We start from the raw sequence: 26,889 nt of genomic DNA on the forward strand, positions 1-26,889 counted from the left end.
CTGAAACAATGAGAAAAAGTGCCCATTAAAACATCTGTTCTCATCCATTTATCAGAGAGGGACAATTACAAATAGCACTTTACCAATTAATTAGTAACCTTATTCGTCATATAAACTCAAATCATGCGAAGGCAGCTTCTTTTCCTTTGCGTGATTTGCACCAGTTTTATCATCTCATGTGACTGACGCTGCTGAAATAAATTTCTCAACATGGCTTGGAAAGACAAAGGCAAATTATCTCTTTCCCCAAGTGAGTGTTAATGAGCAGGAGACTGGTGTGCATCATCTCTAGCACTTCTTGCAGCGTCCCTTGTTGCAAGCTGGAAGAAAAGAAATCTTAATTATTGAATGCCACTGGAATCCTTTGTCCTGGTTTGTGGGTAGCCAGAGCACTCTCTTAGCACAGGGCCGCCGGTCTCTGTTAGCCACATCAGGAACAGGGTCAGCGCAGAGCTGCAGCTGGTGGGCTGCCTGGGCGAACCAGCATGTCAGAGGAGTTCACAGTGTTTAATAACTGTGGCAAATAGTCCTGGCAACTTAAAATCATCTGCAGGCTGGAAGCAAAGACACACAGATGGCACTGATAGCCGTTCTGTTATTACAGACATAATGCACAGCCCTCAACTAGCATAAAGCAGCGTATTTCCACTTACTTCACTAGATCAGCATCATTTCATACCAGTGAGGGGTTCGTCCCATGAATCAAAACCTCTTCTGGCATATCTCTATGGATTTCTTTGGAGTTACTGCAGCAGAGTTTTGCTCCAAAGCATTGCAGAAATAGAGCGAGCTGACAAGATGAGAAGAGGGGCTAACAGCTGAAGCCATGAGGTACAAGACATAAAGAGATGACAGACAGTTTGTTGCTTGGAGGTAAGCAAGCTAATTCTCAATATGAAAGATTTTTTTATGCTTTAATCCTACTTATTTAACAGAATGTAAATAAAGGCTTGTCTTATATAGCTAAGCTTATCATAGTATTAGGCTCTCCAAGTAGGGCCAGTAGTCCAAAACAATTCAACTTTAGTGAAGGAAATCTCTATTACATTTTTTAAGAAAACTGTTTCTTTCTAGCTCAGTGTTAGGACTTCCAGTCAAAATAGACTTCTTATTGCTAACATTTGCCTTAAAAAACAATATCAGCAGTGAGAAATGGGGCAAAGGGACTGTGTTAGTGACGTACAGCTCTTGCCCATGTTTAGAAGTTCAGCCACTTTACAGGCACCAGAAGGATTTTGGCAGATCTTGTCATAAAGCTGTGAATACTTTCAGTAAAATTGAAGTGAAAGAAAGAAGAGTATGATGCTTTCCTATGGAGTTGTGGAGGTTTGGTGTTTTTTCATTATTTTTTGTACTTCAGAGCAGTAGCACTTTGGGGGTATGGTTTAGGATCAGCTCCAACTCTCAGTCAAGTTAATGTGAGCTGGATCAGTTCCTCCACGGCATGCAGTTGTACTCGAGTTCTATGTGGAAACAAGCAAATGTGATTGAACACATGCCTACACGCATCACGTGTCCCAGACAGCTACGGAGGGACCTTCACACTTCTCAGTTTGCAAAACGCAGCTTTTCAACCAGCGTTTTTAAAAAGTCTTTAAAATGTGAAGCGAGTATAACTGATACAGAAGTGTCTGGCTGGCTTGTGAATAGCCTGAAACTACTTTTCTCTGAGATGCAAACAATACTGTTCAGTGTGGTGGGGGCTGATACAGATGATGGCAGGGATGCATCAAGGATCAACATCTGTTACCCAAACAGTCAGCACAGCCAGAACGGAAGGAATGTGTCTCCAGGAGATACAGTGTGGGTGTTTATAGGGTGAATTCTCCCTGTTCTGTGGGAAGTGAGTCTGTGACAAACTATCCATGTGGAAGATGTGTGCAGGAGAGTTAGACGTGAACATGTGCAGGCATTTAACAAGATATAAATGGTATCCTGAATGTCCTTGGTTGTATTTTACTGCAGCAGCATTCTTCATTTAGAAAGTAGGAGAAAACTCTGGTGAAGTCTAGTCCAGTGGCCTAGAAACAAGACTTGAAATAGGAATCCTTGTTTTCCATTCTTGCCTGTTTTTTCCCCAAAATCTCTGTAATATTGGTCAGAGAATTCAGAACTTTCCAGCATGTGTGCCAAGATTTAGACATCTTAAAAATCTTTGTAGAAACTAGAAGTACTAGAAGTTTTGCTTGGGATTTGGTGAATTGTTGTGGGAAATGCACAGGAATTTGGAATTAGACATTTTGTTGAAGACTTCATGTGTTGAATAAATAAATGTATTAGGGGTTCTATAATGTAATATATATATCCTAGATGACACAGCAGCGTGCGAAAGAAAATCACTTTAAAAGTTACATCACTGCACAAACTAGATGTAGAGAAGAGCCTGAAAACTCTTAGCAGATTCTTCTTGGTGTTTTTGTGAAAGTATGTGAAAAAACAGATAGCTGTTGGGCGTGCATAAGAATGAGGAAAATTCTAACGTAGTCTGAAAAATTGTCAATTTTTTGCAGAGAAGAAACAGAAACATATGAATTCAGCTATATTAAGTGCTTTTTCATAAATACCTCCAATCAAATAAAATATTTTGACAGTCTTGGAAACAACATATTTTTATCAAATTGATTGAAAGGATCCATTGGCTTTGCATTGCACTGCGTAAGACATCCCTCATAGACAGGATGCAGCCAACTTAAAGCTCTCAGCAGGGACTGCACACTGGGCTTAACTGATTACATAAAACATTTTAAGTCAATTTAATGAAACAAAATATTTCATTGTGGATGAAATTAACTCAAAATATTTTATTTGAATTTTCCCAATAGAAATGTGTTAGTTTGGACGGGCGTTTGAAATTTTCTTGCAGGTAGTAATGCCAATTTTAATGAGAATTTGTTTTTGTCAGATTATCCTGGGGGAGAATTTCTAAGCACTCTGCTATGTTTTCCATAGAAGAGCTAATTAGGATTGCACTTCTCATGTCCTGCTGGGGGGAATATCTGTGGTACCACCTTCTGCATCACCAGTGGAGCACCAGACCCTCCAAGTCAGCTGCATCAGATTGCAGGAGCCCCACCTGACTGCGAGACAGGATCAGGCCATGGCCACTGCAGGGCTGTGCTTGGGGCAGTGCCTTCAGGTGATTCAGCTTTGACGGCAGTGGGGGGGTGAAGAGCACTACAGATGCTCAGCTGCTGTTCAGCAAAGGCAGCTCAAGCTGATGTGACTGAATAAAGAGGATTTCTTTCAAGCCCGATGGGCGCAGGGTGATTACTGAACACTACAATCAGGGCCTTTTACTTTTTTTTTTGTTAAAGTTTGATTGCCCTCGCATGAGACTGGGAGGCAGAGAAAGGGCTGTGGCAGTACAGATTCCTATGATCTCCCCTTGCCATGTAATCAGAAGAGCTCTGCAATTGAATATTTCACAATAATCACTGCATTTTCAATGGGAACGATGTAAAAGCAAATATCAAGGCCTCTGGCTGACAAAAGCAGAATACAGAGGGAAAATATGAAAATAGCAACTTACTTCAGCAATAAAGAGAGTATATTTTATACTGCAGTTTTTCTTTTTGTTAAATCATGACTTTCTAGTAAATGACATCCCAGAAGATATTTATCAAAGCAGGAAAGCACTAGAAAGGAGCACCCTGCATTCACTTTAATATTTCTCCTTTTCTTCTGACATTTTCTTGCCTAGAGATCTAATTCCATTAAATATGTACATTTTTGACTGGAAGACTTCTTCATGTATCTTTCAGATGAATCTTAAAAGTACATAAGGTCTGTAGGGCAGGTTTTTTTAAGTGCAAATGAGGCACACAGTAGAATATTGTCTATGAGGCTTTTCAAATTATTTATATTCCTGCAGTGCTTTACCTTTCTCTTTCTGTGGTAATGATAAGGAAGAAGTGAGACTCCAGTGCACCTTCTGTGGAACACTGTCAAACAACATTAGTCATATTTAATATCTGACATGCAGCAACTTACTTTGGCTGATCTCCATTTTTATTGGATTTATTAGCTGTTATCATGTCTGTAACTTTCTCTGATCCCATAGCGCATCGAAGCGTTAAAGCCCGTTAGGCCCATGATTGGTCACTGTTAGAGCCCTGTTACGCTCTTGTGAATGGATATAAATTAACATTCCCTCATTAAGCCTACTTTGCAGTACATCTCAATCTACTGTAGGAGTAATGGCAGCTAAATGCTCTGTTGGCCCCCAGCCATGCCTACTTGTACTGTTCTCCTCCAGCCTTCTTCTGAAGCTGCGTAGAGCTGGGCCATGACAGTGCTTGGAAAGACTGCTGGCCAGGTCACTTGGGCGCTGTGGAAAGCGGTGCGAGGGCTGACGAGGTGGCTGTTTTCCCCGCACCACCTTTGGAACGATGACCTTGTGTTGTGTTGGAGGCCACTGTGCTGTGAGAGGTGCTGCTTCACATTTGGTGTAAAGCAAAGGTCCTGGCCATTTGCAGTCATTAGAGATTTCATTTGCATTAAGGGTGTTAATCCTGGTGTCCCAGCCAAATTGCTACTTAAGTAATTATAATCTGGCTAAATGTCTGTCTGTACTACTGCTAGTGTCACTCTCCTGCCATTATCTCTGAGAATCTCGAGCCTTATTTCAGACCCAGCATTCGAATAACTTATCCTCACCATGGTGCAGTGGTCTTAGCTGTGCTTGACGAAGAAATATACAGATCTATGCTGACAGAAAGACTGGAATGGTAAGACTTTGCTTTCTCTGGTTGTGTTGAAAAGAAGTTCAGTGAATTCAACTTCTGCAGAGGAGGGAGGGTCTTCAGCAGGAGTAAGGAGCCACAATAACCTGTTAAGTCTCTCTAGCAGGAACTTCAGGGCTAAGTCTTCCCAAAGCTTTTGCTGGGCCAGATGTTCATACCTTCCATAGTGTTACCTAGCTATAATACCACCAAAAAATCACGTGATCGAGGGCTGTGTGAAATCTAAGGCCATCTTCAGTCCACGACCTCTAGGCTACCGTTCCTATTCTAAGCAGAAATGGCAAATTTTTCAATAGAGTCTCTCTCCTGCTCTGAGTGTGGCTACTTGTGTGTACTTGTATGTCCTCAGCTCTCCTCTCAAGGCCTCCTAGTTCTTCTGTCCTGTTGCAGACTTTGTCTTGCTGGCCCTTTCATCAGTTACTTCTTTAAACTCTCATTTTCTCTTTCTTCTCTTGGATTCTTACTTAGAGCTGGACTTGTAAATAATATCTTTTTGTGCTTAATGCCTCCCACATCTGGCATTCTGGGTCTTGCCTAGTCCAGGACTGTGGCAATGTGTCACAGGTTTGAGGCACAGTGTGGAGGCCTGTGAAGGTATCCCCCACACAAAGCAGGTCCTCACACTTCCCTCCCTTTAAAGCACAGAGTCTGTTTCCCCTCATATGGTGGCCAGCTTTACTGAGAAGAAAGAAATGACCGTGGCAAGTTATCTGGCCTATGCCACTGAAATGTCTGTTCTTCAGATGATGAGCAGCTCCCCCACGTGAGCAGCAGCTACACGCTGAGCAGCGTCCATAGAAAATGTCTTTCTCCTCAGACTCTCTTGTTGTTGTACAGAAGTGCAAGTTTCTGTGGGGATGTTCGCACTAAGTGCATGTATATACAAGTTGAACAAAATAAAGCAAAAATCAGGACTGTACCTAGTCCCAGAGACTTAAACTATATCTCTTGGAGCTAATACTTAGCCTTTTTCAGGAATTTAGTTTGCTGCTTGTTTACAAGTTGCAAAATATAAATAAGCCTCATTTATGGTCACCACTAAGAAAGCCTAAACCCAAAATAATCGACACCAGTGTATTAAACATGGCATACTCCCAGTGAAAAACAGTATCTGTATACAAACTGTGTAGCTTTGTGGCGGCTTTTGGAGTTCAGCTCCATGTTAGACTTCGAGCTTGAAAGCCTGGGCATAATGTTGGCATCACAGAATCACAGAATGTTAGGGGTTGGAAGGGACCTCTGTGGGTCATCTAGTCCACCCCCCCTGCTGAAGCAGGGTCAGCTTGTCTGGCAGCAGAAAGATCTAATGAAACACCTAGGAACTCTCAGTGTGCAGATCCTGATTTCCAGAAGTATCTTGCTCAGCAGAATCTGCTAGATGAAATACCTGAATGAAACACAGCATTTCCCAGTTACATCCTCAGAAAGGGCAACACTAAAGACACCTTGCCCAATAAAACTCTTAGGTTTCTCATCCTGGCATGTGTTGTTATGCTGTTGAACTTCATTCGACATGTAATCTGCTATGACAATACTGACCACCTTAAGTTCCTGCAGTCTTTCTGGACTGATGAAAGCTCTCATCTTCCTCCACCTTTTCTTTCACTTTTTTCCTTTTCCTCTTCCTTTTTTCCTTTTCTTTTTTTCCTTTTCCTTCTTCTTCTCCTTTTCCTTCTCCTTTTGCTTTTCCAAGGTGTGGTTAATTGTTCCCACATCAGGAAGAAAATATCGATTTCTCTTAGGTTCCTTCTGGTTCCATGGCCAAAGGAGGATACTGCTGTTCATCACTGAACTCAGACACTCTGAATAGGATGCCACTTTGTCCCTCGCTATCAGCTCAACCCCCTTTAGAACTCTGTAAGTTTATCCTGTGTAAATATAATCATCTCCAGTGTTGCCAGCCAGTTTCTAATGTAGTAAAACCCTCAGCCCTGCATCCCGCTGAGATCCCAGGCCTTCTTTCACGCAGGACTTTTTTTCCTGAAGTTCAGGAAAGTGGTTGCCTTTCTTTAATTGTTGGTTTCTTGTATGGGATTATTTCCTCTTCCTGACTCTTATCTTGACTTTCGTGTGGCACTAAGGTCTGCTGTTGTAATTGCACTCAGCTTTTGACAAGGGTTAAGTCAAGCAATAAGTCATCTAACTTTGGTTGCTCCAAGTTTTGAAAACTCATAGCACTGATGTTGAATTATATCTGAATCTTTTACCTGCTTAAGGAGTTCTTGTGCCTGCTGATTTCTGCAAAATGTTGTCTGACAGCATCTCCCATCAGCTCAATATGTTCCCAGAAGTACTTGAACTGTGGAAGTTTTAGCTGCACTGCAATCAGTGTCAAGGGAGGAAAAAAAAAAAGTACCTTGCAGTTTAACACTGAGACTGAAAGAACTTCCCCTCCATGTTTGCTTCCTTTGGGCTGCCTGGCTGCTGCTCTCCACATACACGCTTCATCCCCAGATGTTTTGGTAACATCTCTGCTGATAAGTACTAGCAATACATCAACAAATAAAAGTGCAATGTAAATAATCACTGTCAGGAGAAATATATAGTCAAGACAGCATGTTTTGAAATATGTGGAGGTGAGAGCCTGTGATCCCTTGAAGAGCCAGGACCCACGTACATGCTGCCATATGGCTGCAGGTACCTATGGAATCCAATAAGAAGACTGTCAGCAGTTTTTCATTTGCACTCACATAGCAGGACACAAGGTGCGTGCATCTCTTCATGTCTTCCACGTAAAACATCTGAGGACAATGGGTGAGGCATTAGCAAGATAAATACACGGCCAAGCTCCAAAGAGCGAAGACATAATTGATGCTAGGAGACAAAATTAAGTTGTATTTTATGCTTAACAGCCTACCACAGGAAACTGGTTGAGAGGGGATTGATGCTAAGTAGGAGAAGCAGTTCCTTCTTTTCTCACAAGGTTTTCCTTGCCTGAATCTCAGTAAGCCAGGAAGAGCTTCTCTGAGGCTTCTTCTCTCTACTAGATAATTGTTTTATCCTCATTTTCTTTTGTTCCTACTTCTGCCATTGATAGCAGCCTGAGGGAAGAGAGGTGGGGAAATATGTTGCTTCTGCAAAAATCATTGTAGGAAGAATAGCCAGAACTTAAATGATACTGTTTTGGCTTCAAAAGGGTAAGCAGGTGTCTTAGGAGTCCCAGAAGAGCGATGTGCAAGCTTGTACAAACAACCTCCAAATCACGCCTGTTTGTTATTCACACAAACAGAGTTGAAACCCTCTGAATTCCTCAGTTCCCAGAATTCAGATGGTGCACAATGGCCCATAATGAACAGCACCTGTGCTTACCTCAATTACTACACAGAGCTGAACAACAGCAAGAAGGGCTTTCAAGAATATTTTTTCAATAATAGATTTAGTTATGTCTTTCATAATTGGATTCAAAAGCTCAGAATTTCATTTTGCAACTTGTTCATGAAATTTGTATGAAAAAGTCTGGCATTTATTCAAAAGAAATACTCTATGAACAAGAAATTGCAGAACAGCCAACTGCTGGTAACTAAGCAGCCAAATTATAGTCCAAGCGCTTGGCAAATACACTGTCTTTTTTATTATTTCAGTAATTGAATTTCTGTTAAAGCGTAGAGCATAATTTAACATCAGGAATTTATTTATAATACAATAGCGTTTCAGTAATAAATGCATTATTATTGTCACTTTTAATGGAGTCTTATGTATTCCCTGAGAGACTATGTGGCAGACTCTGAGACAACCACTGCATCAGTGTTGTTTGTAGACAATTGAATTAATTGGAGACAGGGTCATTAACTCGACCTGAATACCTCTGATTGCTTCTGTAAATAAGGTTAGAGAGCAAATGGCTAATCTTTGTTGTCATTGTAGATTCTTTTTACATTTTCACACTGCCTTGTATATTAAGATCATTTTGCTAAGCAGCTTTTCAGGCTGTCGTGTTTAGAGTATTGTCTTGCATGGCATACAACCGTGATTGTATCAGCCTTACATTTCATTTCCCGTATCTATATAAAACATGATACTAGAGAGAGACCTATTCTGAATAGCAGAACATAAAAACCGTTGGACCAACAAATTAATAAACCAAAATGAATAAGCTGTAGTATTAAAAAATAATCAAATCACAAAACAAAAGTTGATTTAGTTTGCTTTTGTTTGAAAATTCCAACCTGCGGGACTTGCCAGGGATAATATAGTGAGTCCATTACTCAGTTGGGAACGTGACCCGCAAGGCCAGCTCTGTGTATACCAGCCTGTGAGTTAAACGTTATCCGGACTTTTGGCATAGATTTGCTTGGAAAACAAGCAGCAGGCTGTCATTAAAGCACAGATAGAACGCAGATATTTTTCAAGGAGAGATCCAAAAAAAGGTTGTGAGCACACTGTTCCATTTCTCAACAAACTTAATAAAGAGTGTAGCCTGAGAGGCCGAGGAAGGCATGCGTCAGGAGCCAGAGACACCCTGAACTTGAGAATGAGGTCAGGTTCACATTGAACACAGGGATACCAGCCTGTCATCACTCCCACATTCCACCATATACTTAAAAAAACACATTGCTTTCTCAGAAACGATCTTGTAAGTGGAAGAAAACAGCTGGCAGTGTCTTACAATACGCCTGGTATTTGCATGTATTTCATTCTAAATTTATATTCGAGATGGGCTTGAACCCAAACCCCAGATACGCATTGTGAGTTATCCAAACTCTGGAGCCAAGTGTGGGATCCTGAGTCCATCTGTAACCTAGATGATAAGTGATATTTTATGAATTCAGATTCAAAAATAACAGCCTCTCCACTTCAAAACTAACAAGTACAGCTTTCGGCTTCAAAACTCTGCCCATGTCAAACTCCCATTGACAGTCTGTTGGTGCAGGAATCCAGCCTGACTTGAGCGTGGTGGGAGGAACGTGCTGCCACACTGTGTTTTCTCTCAGCAGCCTCTGCGCAACTCACTCGCAAGAACATTTAGGGATGTTGTTTCATTTAAAAAGCAAAGGAGGAAACAAAGCACTGAATTGATTCTAAATTCTTCCAGGGCTTTGAAGGCATCATCTGAACTTACAGACTGCCCTTGTAGGTTTTGCTCTGCAAAAAAAGAGAGTTCAGCCAAGCAGTGTTTATTACTGAGCAGGATCCAGCTTAGTACTGATCTGAGATTCAGGGTGAGCCTTTTAGGTCTGGGCCACGGTGTCTCTGTCTCTGCCTGTGCATCTGAAGGGATGCAAGCGTTGGTGCTGTTCACCTTGGAGCCCTGCTGCAGAAGCAGTCTGCCCTGCTCAGCCTCTTTGACCATTTGTGCTCCCGTCTACTGTAGGGGCTGGCTTTTGAGCTCTGTCTTTGGTTAATTTAGCTTTATTGTCCATGATATCCCACATACTGCATGCAAAATTAGAGAGGGTGGGATTTTTTTTTCAATTCTAATGCAGAAAATAAGTCAATACTTCTCCATTTCCCTGCTAGGAGAGTGACATCTTGCTACTGGTTTTTGTCATTAGCCAGCAAGAGCGCTTCAGGTCTCATGTAACAGGCAACCATCATGCCACGGCAGAGCATTGGATTGAGGCTGTCTGGGCAGATGTGTGAGGAGCGCATTTGCACCGTATTAAAGGAATTATTATCAAGTTGAAAACAATAAAAAGTTCAAGGGAGATCGAACTTTGCGTGTTTACCTCTGTATCCATGAGGAGTTTGAGTCTTCCTGACCTTTGCTTGTTGGCAGACCTTCAACAAATCATTGCTGATACAATAACCCTTCGTCAGTCTGAGAAAAAATGGATAGTGGTAATGTTGAAAGATCCATTTCTTGTAACTCAGGAACATGAGTGTCCAGAATGAAAGCTTCTTAGTGGAAGGTTTTTAAGAAGAAATAATTTAGCCAGTCCTACAGATCTAAATTATTTTGTCTGTACTGAAAAAATAGACAAAATGTCACTTTTTTCAGCACCTCATTGCCAAAACCAACTGTACACTCAGTATTATTATCACTCCACTTCTCTTTTCATGAACCCCTCTTGGCGAACACGTTTGTCCACAGTCCTTTCCAGGTCAGATTTTAACTGCCTCTGCCAGGCATCCCAGCTTCTCTCAGCCTAGGTTAAGAAAGCAGGCAGCGTGACAGAGGGGATAAAGTACTGAAGTAACACTTCAGGAAGGCATCCAGTGTTGCAACTGTTACTTCTGGCAACCCCTGTTAGTCTTTCCTGTTTGAATCAAAGCTGCCTCCAAGCTTGTCCTCAGCGAGCACACAGGCAGTGCAATCCTATTTGACTTGACTTCTACAGAGCTCCATCCTGAAGGTGCTGAGCACTGCCAGCTCCCTCTGGAAGGCATGGCAGCTCTGTTTTTCCCCACAAGATCCCAGCAAGTGGGTGCAGAAGCTAATAGGATCTTCCCTTTATTGTGCTGTTGATGAAAAAGGCTGAAAGGCAAGATTTTCAACCAGATAAGGTTAAAGAATTAAAGATTGTCTGTTTCCTTTTGCTGTCATTCAAAATAACAAGCATAGAATATTCTGTTTAAAATAGCTGAGCCTTTTGACTTAAAGGGTTTTCATGTCGAAGATTTAAGATGTCAGGTTTAAACATGACACTGATAGTATTAGGCAAAGTATGAGAGCAGATACTTGTAGTAACTGTCATTTTTTCTGACTGTTTATTAATGGCCTTTTGTGATTTATAGTGAATGTTGTGAAGGATCTTCAGGTCCATTTATCACTCAAAGAAGCACCTTTTTTTCCTTAATACCTACATATGTCATAATTAAAGGTGGATGCTGCTTAAAGATTTAGCTGTGTTCTTAACATAGGATCCTTCGAGATAATATTTAATCCTAAATAGATTTAATACTTTTTTTTTAAATCTATAAAGCAGTGTATTATGTCACTGGCAAAAATGAACAGCATTAAAAGGAGCTCATGTTAGAGAGAAATGTAGAGAAGTTTTAGATTTTCACTCCAAATTGAGTTTTTCACTCCGTTTTAAACTAAATTGTAAGGGAGACACCTATGTTTCAGCATTCAGCTTTATTAATATTTTACTAGACAGGTTTCTCCTTGTTCAAAAAACAAGTCATGTGTGCTGAAGTACATCGTTATGTCCATGAAAGGCTCTGGTGGTGTGCCATAAATTCATCATGTGCCTTTAGGAATACTTCTTTAAAAACTATTTCAGAGTAATTGCCCATTATTAATGATGATGGTTCCTTTTTACTGTTATGGCAGTAGCAGTGAAACTAAGTGCTTGTGGTTTTCATTAGTGTCTCTGTACTTCTGTGGCCCCTGTTATCCTACAACTTAAATCTGATGAACGTAAATATGCTTGGAGTCTCACAATGCTATCTGTATTAAAAACAGGGAGAAACTGCCAGGAACTGAATTATTTTGCCCATTAAATCCCAGAGAGACACAGGAATCAAACCAGTTTTCTGAAGTGTCAGGCTGGTGCTATAACCACAGGGTTGTCCTTCTTTACAGAGGTGCAGCAGCCATCTCCGTAGAGGGGGATTATTTATGCCTTAATCATTTGAGTACATGCCTACGAGCCACGCCATGCCGCTAGCACCAATCTGCTGTTTCATGCTCTGTACAGTGTAGAATGCATGGAGATTGCTACCAGTTTGTGAGCAGCTGAAGCTCATTTAGTAAAATATTACCCAATTTGTTCTGATTGTGCTCAGTTTTTATCTCTGCCCTTTTCTCTATTGCTAGTTTTACTCGTCATGCCCCTGACAATAGCCACAGTTGGAGCAATCTTGGGCCTTTTCTAAATCGGGGTGGCTTTAGCAGTCTGCAACAGACTGGTTTCCCTTCTCTAGCTTGCAGAGACTCATGTTCCAGGTTCATCCTCTCTGCTCTGCTCTGGAAGTAGTTATACTGCCGGTCTGCTCCCAAGGGCTTCCCCCGGAGAGTAAATCCTCGGATGGTTTCCTGAGCTGACGTTGTGCCACTTGTACACAGTGCACAGGTGTGAATGACTGCTTGGGTGCTGTAAAGCTCTGGAAAATCAGGATATGACTTTTGGCACCTTTTCAAGCTCAGAGGTGTTGCCTTATGCAGAGAAAGAAAAAAAAAAATCCTACTTTTTTCTGTTTTCCGACTGCTTAGTTGCTCCCAATAGTAAAATTAGCTTTCCTCAGACAGCAGATGAGACTGGAAATGGTGAGGATTTGGAGGTGTCATGTGGATCCATCTGCACCAGTGTGTTTGGTCCCATAGCTCCCAGTTCTCTTCCCGCTGGGCTCTGTAAGCTGGATTCTGCCTTCAGTTAGAACTGAAGTAGAACTGAGTTAGAATGAGCACGGTAGTTCATTTATGATGTTACGTGTCCAATTTCTGCCATACATTAACGAGAAAAAAGCCGACACTTTGCTTTTAGAGGTTCACTTTGGATGTTTCCTATCATGACCACACTTGGATTTTCTGCTGAAATAAGTAAAATCAAAGTTGAAATAAGTGACTCACTAAAAAACATTTATGTTAACTTAAAATTATGAACGGTAGAGGGGCAAATATGTACTGCTGAACTTTCACAGAAGATTCACAAGTTGTACTGAAAGTATTCCACGTTTCCTTTGTGGAAAATAAATAAATTTCTATGTATCAATACTCATATCTAGCTTGATTCAGTGGGGCAATATTGATATAACAAAATGATTCCATTTACATCAAATGAGGCCCTTTGGAGTCTCACAGTAAGCGATAGTGTTCTTGTTCTTCCAGATGCCAGACAAACAGCACCACATCAGGGCATAGTACAAATAATGCTCTCTGACACTTGAATCCATTCACTAAAATATTGTACATCAAGAAGTCTACATGCATTGCATTCCCTGAATAATACCATGCTCACAAAATTGTTTCCAAACTCTGAGGTGATCAGGGTGATGCATGCGCCAATCATGGATGCGATATTGCTTTTAATATGCAAAATCCCCTTCTCTTCCATGTCAAGTGTGTAGAAGAGTGCTGTGAAATTGCAAGGAGAGCAATTACCATACCAATAGTTCAGAAAGTTTTTTATGTGCACCGTTAGGGATGTGCCATTAAAATTCCTCCTCTTCTGTTTGTTTTTTACAATTTCACAGACAGTTTGATATGTTACACCTGTTCTTTATCGCTGGTGTGATAGAGTCAGAACTTACTGTAGCCCAGGAATAAAACGCAGAAAAGATTTGGAACAGGACAGTAGAAACAGTACCATGGTTAAATTCACATTGCAGAGAGAGATATATATATATGTATATATGTACAATTCCACCTGGGATTTGTGGCTAATGTAATTCTTTATTGGAAGGCTTTGACCTTGTTACGGATTCTTGGCAGCTTTTCCCCACTCTGTTCATTACTAATGCAAGCTGTCAATCACTTTAGTTCTGCTTTGACATAGATTGTGGCTCATAGGAGTTAGCTCTGTCGTTCTTTTTATTTCTTTCATCTTTACTATCCTTTTTTTGGTCTTTAAATCTGGAAGTATAAAAGGAGTATATGTATATGAAAAAATCTGTTTCAGTAAGTCTATCAACCCTGTTATAAACAGTCTTTGATTAAAACAGTTACTTTTGAACACAGTAAAATGAGAATGTGGCTTTTTACATACATCATCTTGTAGGTTACCCTCCCCTTCAAAATAAATCAGAACTCCTATTTGCATTACAGTGTTCAGGATTGATACAGGCAGATCGGCTGCCACATCCTGAATAACATATTAGAGAGGTTTTCCCTTTGCATGTGTTTTGGCAGGAGAGAGCCATCATAAGTGATGTCTTACTGTGCGCTCTAATGTTAGCTGAAGTAACAATTTCCAGACCTTATTTTGTTTCATTGAGCTGGGTGCTGATTAATATTTTAAAAGGGCTTGATACAGGTTTTCAGTTCCTGTGTCAACCCAGTCTTTGAAAGTTTAGATTTGAATCCTACCGGCCTGATGATAAATAATTTAATACTAACCAATGGAAAGGCAGTGAACAAATCATTCAGAGCAATCCTTTTCTTTAAAAAGCAATCTAATGGCAGTCATATAGAAGTTTGAAGATATAGATATGAGCAGTTCATTGTAAAAAAATGGCAGCTCCCTTTTAAATTAGAAGAGAATATTACTTCCTGATAATGGTTTAAGAATAGAAGAGAAATAAAACTTCGTTATTGAACAGTTATGGTATTAAATTCTGACACTAAATATTAATCTGCTAGGTGCTGCTCTATTATTATCTGCTAGAATAATGAAGCAGCCTTTTTTGAACATTTACGCAGAAGTCAGTGAGACCAGTAACTCCTCGTAATGCCCCTCAGGTTCACAGTTTTTCTGTAGAAATAAACTCTGGAGGAGAGATAGGGCTGGCTTCTGAAAAGCTGAAGCTGGTTTCTTCCTCTATCTCTTCTCTCAGAATAAAGTGTAGTGAGTGGCAGAACAACAGTATCCCCCCCCAGGAGCGAGTGTTACCCCCTACTCTGGAAGATGCTGTAGTGTGGTTGTAGTGCACAAAAGTCTTACTCAGAGCTGGTTGCCCACTTTTCAGTGCCCTGTGCAATCAGAGTCTTTCTTCTGAGGAATCTGCATTTTAAATAGGCAAGCCAGATTAAGGATAGGCAACATATTCTCTCTTATACTCAGCAGAAGCTGATGCACAGACAAATTTTCTTCTCAGACACAAAGCAAAATTCATCAAAGTCCCAATCCAGTGCCTGATCAGGAAGATCAACCACTCTGTCAAGTCGGTAGTCACTTTTCCAGCATAGACCTCCCCCTTTTCAGATTTCATTGGTTGAAATTTCCCTAAAAATAGGCCTGTGCAGTAAAGCAACCTTTACAGAATGCTGCTTCTTGTGGAAATACATAGCCAGCACTGATACACTGTTGACTCACTGGTCATTTCCCATCTACAATTTCCCACTGCCCAGCAGCGCTCATCTTTCTCAAAGTTTATATTTTGATTTCTGCGTAAAGCAATCAAACAAGTGGCCAATTCATCGTTACCCTAAAAAGGAAGGGTTGGAATGAATAAACCTATTGTTGGCAGGCACCATCTATTTGCCAAATTCTCTTCACAGCAATTAATATAACTGCATCTAATTGGTGAAAAGTTCAGGGAGATAGCTAAGGACTTGTTAGGGATTTTTGTTCCTTGATGAGTTTTCCTGAAGTAGTCTGAGTTACGTGAATTTTCTTACATACATATTTACAGAGTAAAAAGTTTATTATTTTTCTTATTAGAGGTTAATGAGTTTTAGTATTTCACATTATCTTTGTTGTGACTACCAAGTTTAATCTTGAAAATCATTTATTACAACAGTAGAGTAAATGATGTGTTGAAAATAATGTCATAGTCTAGATGACAACAACAACAAAACAGTGTAAGTAGCATGTTGGGCCTTCAGTTCTCCAGGCAGCATAACAATCCAGCGACATAATAATGCCATCTCTGTTTTCAATGACTTTGGAAATGTAACCCATGAGTTAAAAAACAGACAAGCTGGAGGGAGACATTTAAATTTAGGCAGATCACTCATACCAGTGAACTGCAGTGAAAGAAGGATGGTTGGTGTGTGCTGAGCGTGATGCAGTTCCTCACCAGGAGCCATCAGCAGCCACACACCTGCAAGCCTCAGCTGCTTTGTAGTTAAGCTTGAGCTCAACAAGTGCTGATAACCATTGGCAGGTACTGGTGATACTGGTGTTTGTCCCCTCCTTCAAGACGTTTCTCAGCTCATACTTTGTGCCCACACTGTGCACAGTCACGCTACCAAGCAGCAAGGGGACAGGGGTAGTGCTGTATGCTGCAATAGCAGAAGGGAGGTAGGTGAAGGTGCTGCAGATGAGCTTCCTTCCAAATTGCTTCCAGATGTGCAGGTCTCTGCTGGCTGTTTCATTGTTTGATGGGGAAGAGACCAGCTTACCAGTCTGCAGGCAACTAGAGACATCTTCATGATGGCCTTAGCAAAAGATGGAGGTCTGGTTCTCCTCCCACCTGCAGTATGGGTGTCACTCCGGTATCTCTCATCTCCATGGCACAGGAGAAGCTGCTTTGGAGAGGGGTGAGCAGACGCTGGTCCATCTGGCCTGAGTAATGGAGATCCTTGCTGCTGAGCCACGTGTGTATTTTTCCTCCCAGATAGCACAGCCGTGGGCAGGGCTCTGGGTCAGGGCAGAGCAGGTCTGACTGACCTGCCTGGTTCAGCTCGAGTGCTGAGTAGAGGGCTTGGAAAATGGGGAGAACAAAAATAAAAGGGGGGGGCAAACCTGATGTTTCCATTAAGTACAGAGAGGCCTCGCACTTAGAGAGTGTGACAGGCCTGCACTGAGTATGAGAATGATTGTAATACCTCTGGTGTTTGCTTTGTGTGTTTGGATTGCAAGCTCTTTGGCCCAAGGACTGTGTCTCATCATGTATTTACACAGATCCCAGCACAGCGGGTCACTGGTCTCAATAGGGGCCTCCAATCTCGAGTGATAATAATGAACTGGCTTTCTTCTAAGTGTTATTTACCCGAACAATACTATGTTCCATTGTGCAGCATTGTTTTTATTAATTTTTTTTTCAGTTCAAATGAAATGAAAATATTGTCCACCCAAACACTGAGGAACAATATGAGTGCTCATCTCCTGCTGGGAAATAAAAATTCAAGAGTTTCAAATACCAGTGCTTCCTGCCCCCTTTAGTCACTTTGAGGACTTGTGTCTGATGATAAAATGCTTTAAATCCATTTTAAACCTTGTCCAGGCTGGCATTCCTTGTCTGGATCTTAGCGACATTACAAAGCTTGCTTTGAAAGTCTCTTAGAGAGGCAACCTCCAGTTCATGTAGTTGATACTTACGTGAAGAAGCCCAATTTATTTGTGTAACAGCTGCTTGAATGCACATTTGCAGAATCTATCCCAGCATCTTTTAAAACATGTGATTTAACTTTAAAGCTGAAGAAGTCTTTGGGAAGAATGCAAAACAACCTGTTCTTTTGAACTAAAAGATACATTTTATTTAAAGAAAAAAACCCAGAAGGCAAGCCAGAATCTGTCCACTAAACTCATGTTGTTGGAAGCAAAGATTTTCTTCCCATGCACTTGTACGTGAAAGATCATATATATTCTTCTGTTCTGCCGAACAGCGTTATTAGAAGTTGATTGTGGCTGTAGCTATGTGCAAGATCTCTGTCTTTAGTATGAGGAGATGCTAGGAAAGGCATTTTGGGTCTTCTCCGATTGTTTTGCAAAGCATACAAACAGGGTTACTCTCAACCCAAACTACATAATGAAAAGTGAATGCTTCTACTTTAAAAATGTTGATCAGCAATGAGGTCTTTCAGCATGAAACTGCCCAATGTAGCCAAGGCCTAATTTTATTATCCCAGATGAAAGACAAATATGACCTCATTGTGTTTTGTATGAAAAAACATTATTTTGAGTCTGTCTGGTTCCTGCAAGCTTGCTGAGTTGTCTTATTCAGTAATGTTTGGCATATGATAACTTTTTCTGAGGCTGGTATGCAGAAAGAAAGAAAATAAGGCCAGGTTGGAGCTGCCATCTATTTCCATGGTGTTATTCTTGCCCTTTGAGTTCTTTGTCAGGCAGTTGCAGTCTGCTAGAGTACAACTCCAGTTGTTTTGTGTAAGCGCATCCCAGTGTCAGTTCTCTTCCAAAGTGCTAAAAGATGTAGGTTGTGTTTAAAGACTAGAAAGGTCTGGCCTTAGCTGCTGGGACACTGGCTTTTCCTTCTTTGATCTGATAGAAGAGGTGGTATTCTTTAAATCAGTTATCTTAATGAGAGCAAACTTGCCAGCGCTGACAACAGAGAGTTTCCTGAGGCAGATCTGCACAGAGGTGCGAGCAGCCCCACACACATCCTTCTGCACGGGGGCTGCCTGCACATAGACCGCCCCGGGCGAGGAGCTTCCTCACTGCAAGAGTCTGGTGCAGGTTTCTACGCCCTGCTACAAGGGCGCTTCAATTCCCTGCAGGAACTGGGCCGCAGGGGACATGGCTGATGCCCCACACACTGTTAGCAGCCACGGGTCCCGCTGCTGCCGGCAGGACCAGCACGTGCCAGGCAGCCGTATGCCCAGCCACGAGCTGTTGGAGGGGCTGTGGGGGATTAAATGTCCCTTCGTCTTCAGAGCCAACTCTCCACTACGGTTGTGGGAACTGGAGTTTTCAGCTAGGATGAAACATTAATACTGCCATGTTCACTTCCATTGCGGGGTGAAAACAGAAAATAGAAGTGAAACAGGTGAAGCTCACAGATTTAGGGGAAAAGTAATTTCTGAATTACAGCTTCATTGTTCTGGTAATTCCATAAATCACATTTTTTTCGAGGCTGATGCTTCATTTTGGTGTTTTAGAATGGAGTTGTTCTGTTTGCCTCCTCAGTTTGGGAATCCTAGAAGCTTTTTCTATTTTCTTTCATATTCTTTCTTCTTGGAAACAATTGTAATGAAGCAGGAAAACTTGCTCGTCATCTACATTTAGTGTTTTCTGAATAGAAAACATAAGACCAAAATTACAAGATACGGAATTGAAAGGCAAACTCACCCACAAACACACTCACTTTTTCTGCACTGTTCCGTTTCCTTCTGTACTGTAAGAAAGAAGTGAAAAATGTATCTCCCTACACTTTTTTGGGCTTCACTGAAAAGGAGGGATACAGAACAAAAAACAAGTGCACAAACCCACAAATGGTTTGCAAAAATAATGACATTCAATACAAAGTGTAGGATCCGTTTTTTTAATTCAGCAATGTTTAGTTTTCCATAATACTTTTGGAAATGCCCATATTTTTAAAAGCACCTGTTACTTCCAGTTGAAGTTGTTTAAGTAGCTCTACTTGAGTCAGTTGAGTGAAGAGCCTCTAGAAGAATAAAAAAAGAAACTATATGCACTTAATGAGCAACAAAGTTAGTGATCTGTAGCAATTACCCAAATGAGTAATTTTGTTTCATTAATGCACCCTAAAGCACCAAGCTGTTCTGCAATGGGCACTGCAGGGCCATTGGAATGCTCAAAGAGACAGTTATGTTACCAACCGCAGTGTAAGGGATGGGTTTACCAACAAGGAGGGAGAGAGGAAGTAGCTTAGCGTAAGGAGGAAATTAAAGACCATCTATTACTGTCACGGAAGCCAATGCCAATACTTGTAAAGACTTTAGCAGAACAGGGTCACACATCAGTTTTTTCTGGCTTTTCCAACTTTCAGTTTCTTGCTTACTGTGGTTTTTTAAGAGGGCATCTTGAGGCACATGGCACCTCAGTATGAAAGGCTAAGCAGGGTGTGCACCTGGCTTACTTGAATCCTTCCTGGAGGAAAGTAGAAAAGCAGATAGCAGAGACAAAGGCAAAGCTGTATTATAACTTCTAGGCACCTCTGAATCACTCAATATGGGACACACACAGCATATGATATATTAAGGTGAAGTATTGAATATCCATAAAGGACTACTAGCAAATGGTGTCAATTTTCAAACACTTTGCTTTGTCAGCTTCACAAATTTAAAATCAATCATCAAAAAGTCTCTGTATAGATCAGCTGAAGAGACATAAAACCTTATGGTTATCGCCCTGACAAAAAAAGTTGAAATTAAAGATGAGTTTATAAAAACTCAGACTGGCGGAATTCTGTAGTGCTAAAAACTGGGATCATCCGACCTCTCTGTTTAAAAATAAATGCTGAGGGAAAACAATGACACGCAGTGCACAGTTAATAAATACATCTTGGAGGACAGTTGAACATGCAGAAAAATAGATTTCACAGAGAGGCTTATTTTCAGGATGAATGCCATTTTCTCTCTGCATTATAATAAACATGAGAGAAAAAATAGCTATAAATAAAAAATTCTTGGGCAATCCCTGGAGACTTGTCAAAAATGTGTAGTTTTTGTATGCCACAGTGTAAAAGTATTCATTAAAATTAATTTTTAAAATGCCCCATCCAATATTAGTTGCCTGATGTCCTTCCTTTGATCATAAATTATAAATGAACCAGCAAAAAATGAAGAAGCCATGATTCCATTAATGAATTATTTAAGTGTGATTGTTAGTTTTCACAATCATTGGGCTAATAAGCTCAGGCGTGTGACAGTGAAGTGTTTCTCATTTGAGGGTGATGATGTTGGTAATGTTATTAACACCATTATCAGCGTGTCCCATGAAGCATAAACCCAACCGGCTCCTTGGTGGCTATGCTGTGGCACAGCCGCTGGAGCTTTTGTTGGGTCTGTGCTGCCGGAGAGGGAGTTGACACTGAGGAAAGTCAGTGTGAACAGGGTTCGCTGGGTGGTTCCCCCCCAGGCAACACTTTAAAAAAGACAAGCAGCATACTGACACGAGAGGATTGTCTCCCCGCAGCAGCCTGCCGGTACCGGCGGCACACGCAACTGGCTTGACCCATTCCAGCGGCGGCTCCGGGAGCTCCAGCGAGTCCGAGAGCAGCTCCGAGTCCGACTCCGACAGCGAAAGCAGCTCCAGTGACAGCGAGTGCAACGAGGAGTCGCGCAGTGCCACGCCGGAGGTAAAGCCACACTCTCAGCTCCTCCCTGGGGCAGCTTGGAGGGGGAAGCGGGAAAGGGAGTGAAATCCAGCTCTCTGTTAGGAAAATGTTGGAGTTCTGTGCTATTTGATGCTGTCAACTTTTTTCTCCCTTTACAATTTGACGTGCATGACCCACATACTCGTGCTGGGTTTTGGAAGAATCCTTCTGGCCTACGTTTGAATTGCTTTAAAGAGATATTTAGATTTTTGCCAGTAGCTAGAGAAGATTTTATTGACACAGTATTCAGCTGGGACTAAGGAAAGGCAACATGACACAACTATGTCTGCAGGGACCAGCTAAACTTTTTAGTTGTATTAAATTTCTCCAGGGCCACATTGTAAACTAGATAAGGAAGCCTAATTAACCATAAATACTCCATAAATACTCCCATAAAACTAGCGGTCACCACTAGTTGACTGAAATAAAAGGGTACATTAAAAATGTTCTCATTTCAAGGGAAAAGCATTGCTTCTGTCTGAGATTTGTTCCCTGTCGTTCTTCAAACCGCAGCCTGAACCTCCCTCAACAAACAAATGGCAGCTGGATAAATGGCTAAATAAAGTGAACCCCCACAACAAGACCATCATCAACAATCAAAATGAGCCTCACAGCGAGACCAGCTCCCAGGCCCAGAGCAACCAGCAGGCCGAAGGGCAAAACAAAGGGAAGCTCAACAACAGCCTGCCCCCGACTGATTCCAAAGATCGGGCGATCCTTAGTCCCATCCGAGAGAAAGCCAAACCACGGGTTGCCCAAAAAACCCCAGAGGCAAAAAGCTCTAAGCAGAAGTCACCAGCTCATAATGAGCCAGCTTCACAAAGGACTACTGGGAAAAAGCAACCCAAAAAGGTAGAAAGGACTTCCAGTGTAGAAGATTATAACTGGCCCAAACCAAATAATACCAGCAACACTCCCAAAGAAAAAGAGACACAGGAACCCCCCGAGCAGCCAAAGGTTCGAACTAAAGCAGCAGTTGGGAAGACCGCTCCAAGGAAAGAACCACGAACTAGCACAGGTCTCACTTCAGAAAAGAAAAAGTACAGAGGCCCCAGCAAAATTGTCCCTAAATCCCGGGAATTCATTGAAACGGATTCATCTACTTCTGACTCAAATACAGACCAGGAGGAGAGCTTGCAGGCTAAGGTGTTGCCAGCTTGCACTGTGCCTGGCAATGGCGTCAAAGTGAAGGACTCTGGCAGTAACATCCTCAGCGTAAGTAGTTTAACTAGCAATGGCAGCAACACATCCATTGACCAGACCAGCAATGACTTGGAGGAGCAGCTCTTTTCTCCTATCCCAATCGTACAAAATGAACTTCTGTCCCCACTGAGAGAATATGAAGAACTCAAATCTCTGTGGGTGAAAATAGACCTCAGTTTGCTCTCTAGGATACCTGGACAAGAACCTTTTGAGACCACGTCTGTGAAAAGTGAACCAAGAGAGGCAAATGTGAAACACAGGCGATCGTCTCGAGAGTCCCCTACCCCAGCAGCTGAAAAACCATCCACAAAATCCAAAAGGAAACACAAGGTAAGTCGTTGTCATTGTTCGGAGGAAAACCCTGAACTTCTCTGTGTCCTGGAGATCAGGACCGCAGTCAGTGCTTCCTCACTGCACCTGCAGCAGGGCCGTAAGGAGGCATCGTAACACTAAGGCTTATGGTCTTTACCAAGGATATACGTTTACAAATGCATTACAAATTAACATCAGAAACTAGTCATAAACAAACTACAGCTGACAAAATCAGTGAACAATGTATTTTTTTTGAGATTTATCTTACAAGGTTTTTCACTGATGTGCTCATTTACCCATTGATTTCCAGTGTTCTGTAATCTGCAGAAAGTTTCCCAGTGATGAGTTTGTATTACTACAGGTTCAGCCATACTCAGAAAATATGACTTCTATTTGGAAGGCAGGGTTTTATTGTCTGCAGAATTAAGGCATTTTCACCACTGGCTTAAACAGGCGTAGCTTCATTAAAGTCAATGGAATGATGCTTGCTTATGCTCCTGGTGAATTTAGTCTTTATATTATTTTGTTGTATAAACAAATGTGATTCGTAGAAATACCATTTGCTTAACTAGCTGCTTTCTCTACAGAGCTACCTGACAAAGCAAATACATTTTGACTTAAGGCGTTATGTTTTATCATGTGTTTTATGTTATTTATGCCCAAGGGTATCCTATCTTGCACGATATGACAGTACACTTCAAACTAAATGTGTTTTCAGAAAAGAAACTGAAGTTTTAGATCATAAATGAATTTTTGTAGTCAGTTTTTCCAGCTGAAATGATTATGCTCTGGTCTCCCTGTGAGAAGCCATCATAGTGTATTTTTTTTATACCCCAAATTTTATAAATCATTGTGAATGTGACTTCAGCTATCTGTTCTAGTGGACTTCTTGAAATCCTGAGTTTGAGCAGTCCAGTGGTATGAGAGAGTTAATACAAGCCAAAGACAGACAATGCCAGGCAGACACAGGGTCTGCACCCCTGCCTATATGAGTCACTGCACTGGCTCCTTCCCTGTTGAATTAAGTGGAAATAATCACATGAGTAAACCCAGCAGGTTTTTATTCAATTTATAGTCTAGTTGTACACTAAAAGCAGAAATGTAAGAAGGAAGGAGAAAAGAAGAAAGAGGAGCAGGACGTATGAATGTCCATGCCTATGTATATGCATAAGCACACCAGGGTGTATATTAATTATACAAAAAACCTTCTTGCTGGGTAACTTAGTGGAGTGTCAGTATGGTGGAGAGGGAATCTTGGTTAAAACATGAGTGTAGTATTGGCAACTAAACTGAGGGCTCCCAGGTAAAAAAAAGGGGGGGGAGGGTGTTATATGAAAGTTGGAACCTCATAATTTTGTTAGCTGGGACTTTGAATCACAAAGTAGCAAAATGAGGAGTCCTGCTGTGAGACTGTAGAAACATGAGCTACACTCTGAAACAGCCTGTTCAGTCGCTGCGTGATTGTTCACTGCTACCCAAGGCGAAACAAACCAGTTAGGATGACTTGAGGGTATATCAACAGTTAAAGTAGGATAGAGAGAGCCTGATTTGGATTTCTAAATCATACTATTAAAAGATTTATTTTAGCCATCTACTGGTGGGCTTGAAGGCTGATATGAAGGTTCCAGTGACGGAGCAGTAATCAGCTTTGCTTGTATCATCCTAGTTCAGGCACAAAAGTCATGCATCAGGGAATCTTTCAAAGAAATTTTAGACCAGCTATCGCTGTTAATGACTACCCCAGCTCAGTCCTGCAGTCTTTCAGTCCTGTGAGGAGTGCTCACTCCTGGGAGTTTTCCCACCAACTTCCATTAAGTCAATGAGTAAAAGCTGTTTACTTGAGTAAGATTGGGTGCTATCAAGTCATTCCATCTGAATTATTAATTAAATTCCAGTGCACTACAGAAGATAACTATAGCACATTAAGCGTTTTGCTTTCTAATTATCTGGCTGTGTCACTTGTTGTATAACTTCATGTCATGTGTTTTGAGCATGTTTAGCCCTGATTTCAGGTGACTTTTGCTTCTCTTAGGCCAGTATTCTAACTGCTGCTACTGTAAAGGAAATGCAGTGAGATTCCTGAGCTCCTCTTAATGGCAAGTGAAATTGTGTATAGATGCTGGATCTTTCAAGCTCTACCTTTTTTGTTAAAGCAGCCGGAAAGCCTGGATACCTTTGTTGAAAGCAAGAAGCAGCGCCTGGAGGACCCTTCAGCTTCATGCCTGCTCCCACCTTGTATCTCTCCGATACCGAATCACAGATTAACCAGCACTAAAGAGTAAGTTGTTTTTTTTTCACGTAATTTTTATGAGGGATTTCATGGTACTGTGCTACAAATGTCTTTGCTGTAGAGCCAGATGGGCTTTACAACCCATAAGTATGAGTGACCCGGCATTGCTATTCCCATCCATCAGGAAGAGGATCCACATGGCTTTGGATGAGATTCATTCATCCTTCTGATGGACTACAGGAATTCAGAGTGCCACCACAATCCTGGTGTACTGTTCTAGCCCCATAATGCATCCTTTCAGTGTTCTTTCTTGCCCCCATCATCCTTAACCTGTATGGCCAGAGAATCCTACTAAAAGTGGGCTTTATTTGATTGCCTGGAATTTTTTTTTTTTAAATGCTTTTCCTAAGAGACAGTTCTCAGTTACTGAACGAAATACTGACTTTGTCGTTCACTTCAGCGGTGAACATTGTATATACAGCAATGCCAAAGGTGACCATCCTAAATGTTTCAGACATACGTGCTTTGTATTCCAGCAGAGGTATAATCAAATAGTTTGTGCCTTTCAGAGTGTCTTTGAGATGGCTATAATGCTTGAGCAAACAGGCGCCACATAAATAATGATTCTGATTAGTATAATCACAAGATTAACATTCTAAAAATAACGAAAGAGTTCGGTTCCCTTCTGTCATCAGTTTTGTGCTTTTATGATTTTGAGATGAGCACTTTGCACTAGGACAAGCAAAGAATCAACCCCACGATGTGCTTCTGAAAACAACTTCATTGTAATAGTATTTAAACACACATAGAGTTCAAAAATCATTTATGAAGTAGCACACAAATTATAAAATCCATAAAGAAGGTTGAGCATCATTTTATTTATACTGGTGTAATTACAGAGTAACTTCAGTCCTTGAACTAAACCCTCATTCTACCACTGAAAACATCAGAGTTGGAGTCTGGAAAAGGCAGATGAGTTGAAAGTTACAATGTGATCTGTAACATGTTGCACATTTGATAAACATAATGATGGGTGTTCCCTGATTGTCATTGCTAGAAATACAATGAGCAGAGATATATTGCAGAGGGAATCAAGGATTATTCATCCCCAACACCTCCACAATCCATTAAAAAAATCCTTCTATTCTTGTCACCAGCAAGCCTTAAGGATCCACCCCCAACCTGATGTTTCTTAATTTGAGCTTGTTTTCCAGGTCATTAGTTTGATTCCTCGGAGCTTCCAAGCCTCTGGTATTCTCTGTTAAAATATAACTGTGTCCATCAATAGTTACTTTCATATGCTAGCTTCTCCTCGTCTGTCTGAAGTTTTGAAACAAAATTTTCTGACTTGTTTTCCACTGCAGTGGTGGAGACCTAGATCACACTGCATTTGCTATTAGCATCTTCTGAGTTTTCTTGAAACAAATGCGATATTGTTTGATAATTCAGGTCTTCAGCACCCAGAGATGTGCAGCTGAATGTAGATGAATGTGTTTCCCAGAAGACTGGGGAGCTGGATGAACTGTGTGACAACACATTTCTGGAGAGCCCCAGACTGTTTTTAAGCAGTCAGGAGTAGTTCTGTTCTCCAGAGGGTTAAGTAGAGTTTTAAGGGGAGGCAACAGAAAAGGGGATCTAAAAGTATACTGTTCAAGGGCATGGGGGAAAATAATAATTCAGTGGTAAAAGGTTGAAAGACAGGCCTTGTCATTTGCTCCTCTATTCCCAAAGGTCCTAAGTTTTCTTTCAGACGTCCTAAGTCTCTGCACAAGGGATTTGAGAAATGAGGATGATTCAGCTACAGGTGTGTTGATGATGTTCATCCATTAAGAAGGTGTTACGTCCCATGGTGGATGTTCTCACTTGGGAGGAACCTTAGGTCTCTCCTGTTAGGACTTG

At 41.3% G+C, this 26,889-nt stretch overlaps 1 protein-coding gene across 4 annotated transcripts in view; it reads left to right on the forward strand.

Annotated features, from left to right (window-relative positions):
- The window catches only part of AFF2 (ALF transcription elongation factor 2), a 353,085-nt gene that overhangs the window by 290,181 nt on the left and 36,015 nt on the right, over positions 1 to 26,889 (forward strand). For 3 of the 4 annotated variants that reach the window (XR_012765473.1, XR_012765474.1, XM_075435219.1), the window contains exons 10-12: positions 21,065 to 21,227; positions 21,759 to 22,778; positions 24,914 to 25,038. Coding sequence is in view for 2 of the 4 variants with exons in the window: in XM_075435219.1 (XP_075291334.1) it covers positions 21,065 to 21,227; positions 21,759 to 22,778; positions 24,914 to 25,038 (1,308 nt within the window). In the remaining 2 variants the exon portion in view is untranslated. The remainder of the gene's footprint in view (positions 1 to 21,064; positions 21,228 to 21,758; positions 22,779 to 24,913; positions 25,039 to 26,889) is intronic. The other variant, XM_075435220.1, reaches the window with a different exon arrangement.

This window comes from Opisthocomus hoazin, chromosome 14 (genome assembly GCF_030867145.1).
Source record: "Opisthocomus hoazin isolate bOpiHoa1 chromosome 14, bOpiHoa1.hap1, whole genome shotgun sequence".
NCBI lineage: Eukaryota > Metazoa > Chordata > Aves > Opisthocomiformes > Opisthocomidae > Opisthocomus > Opisthocomus hoazin.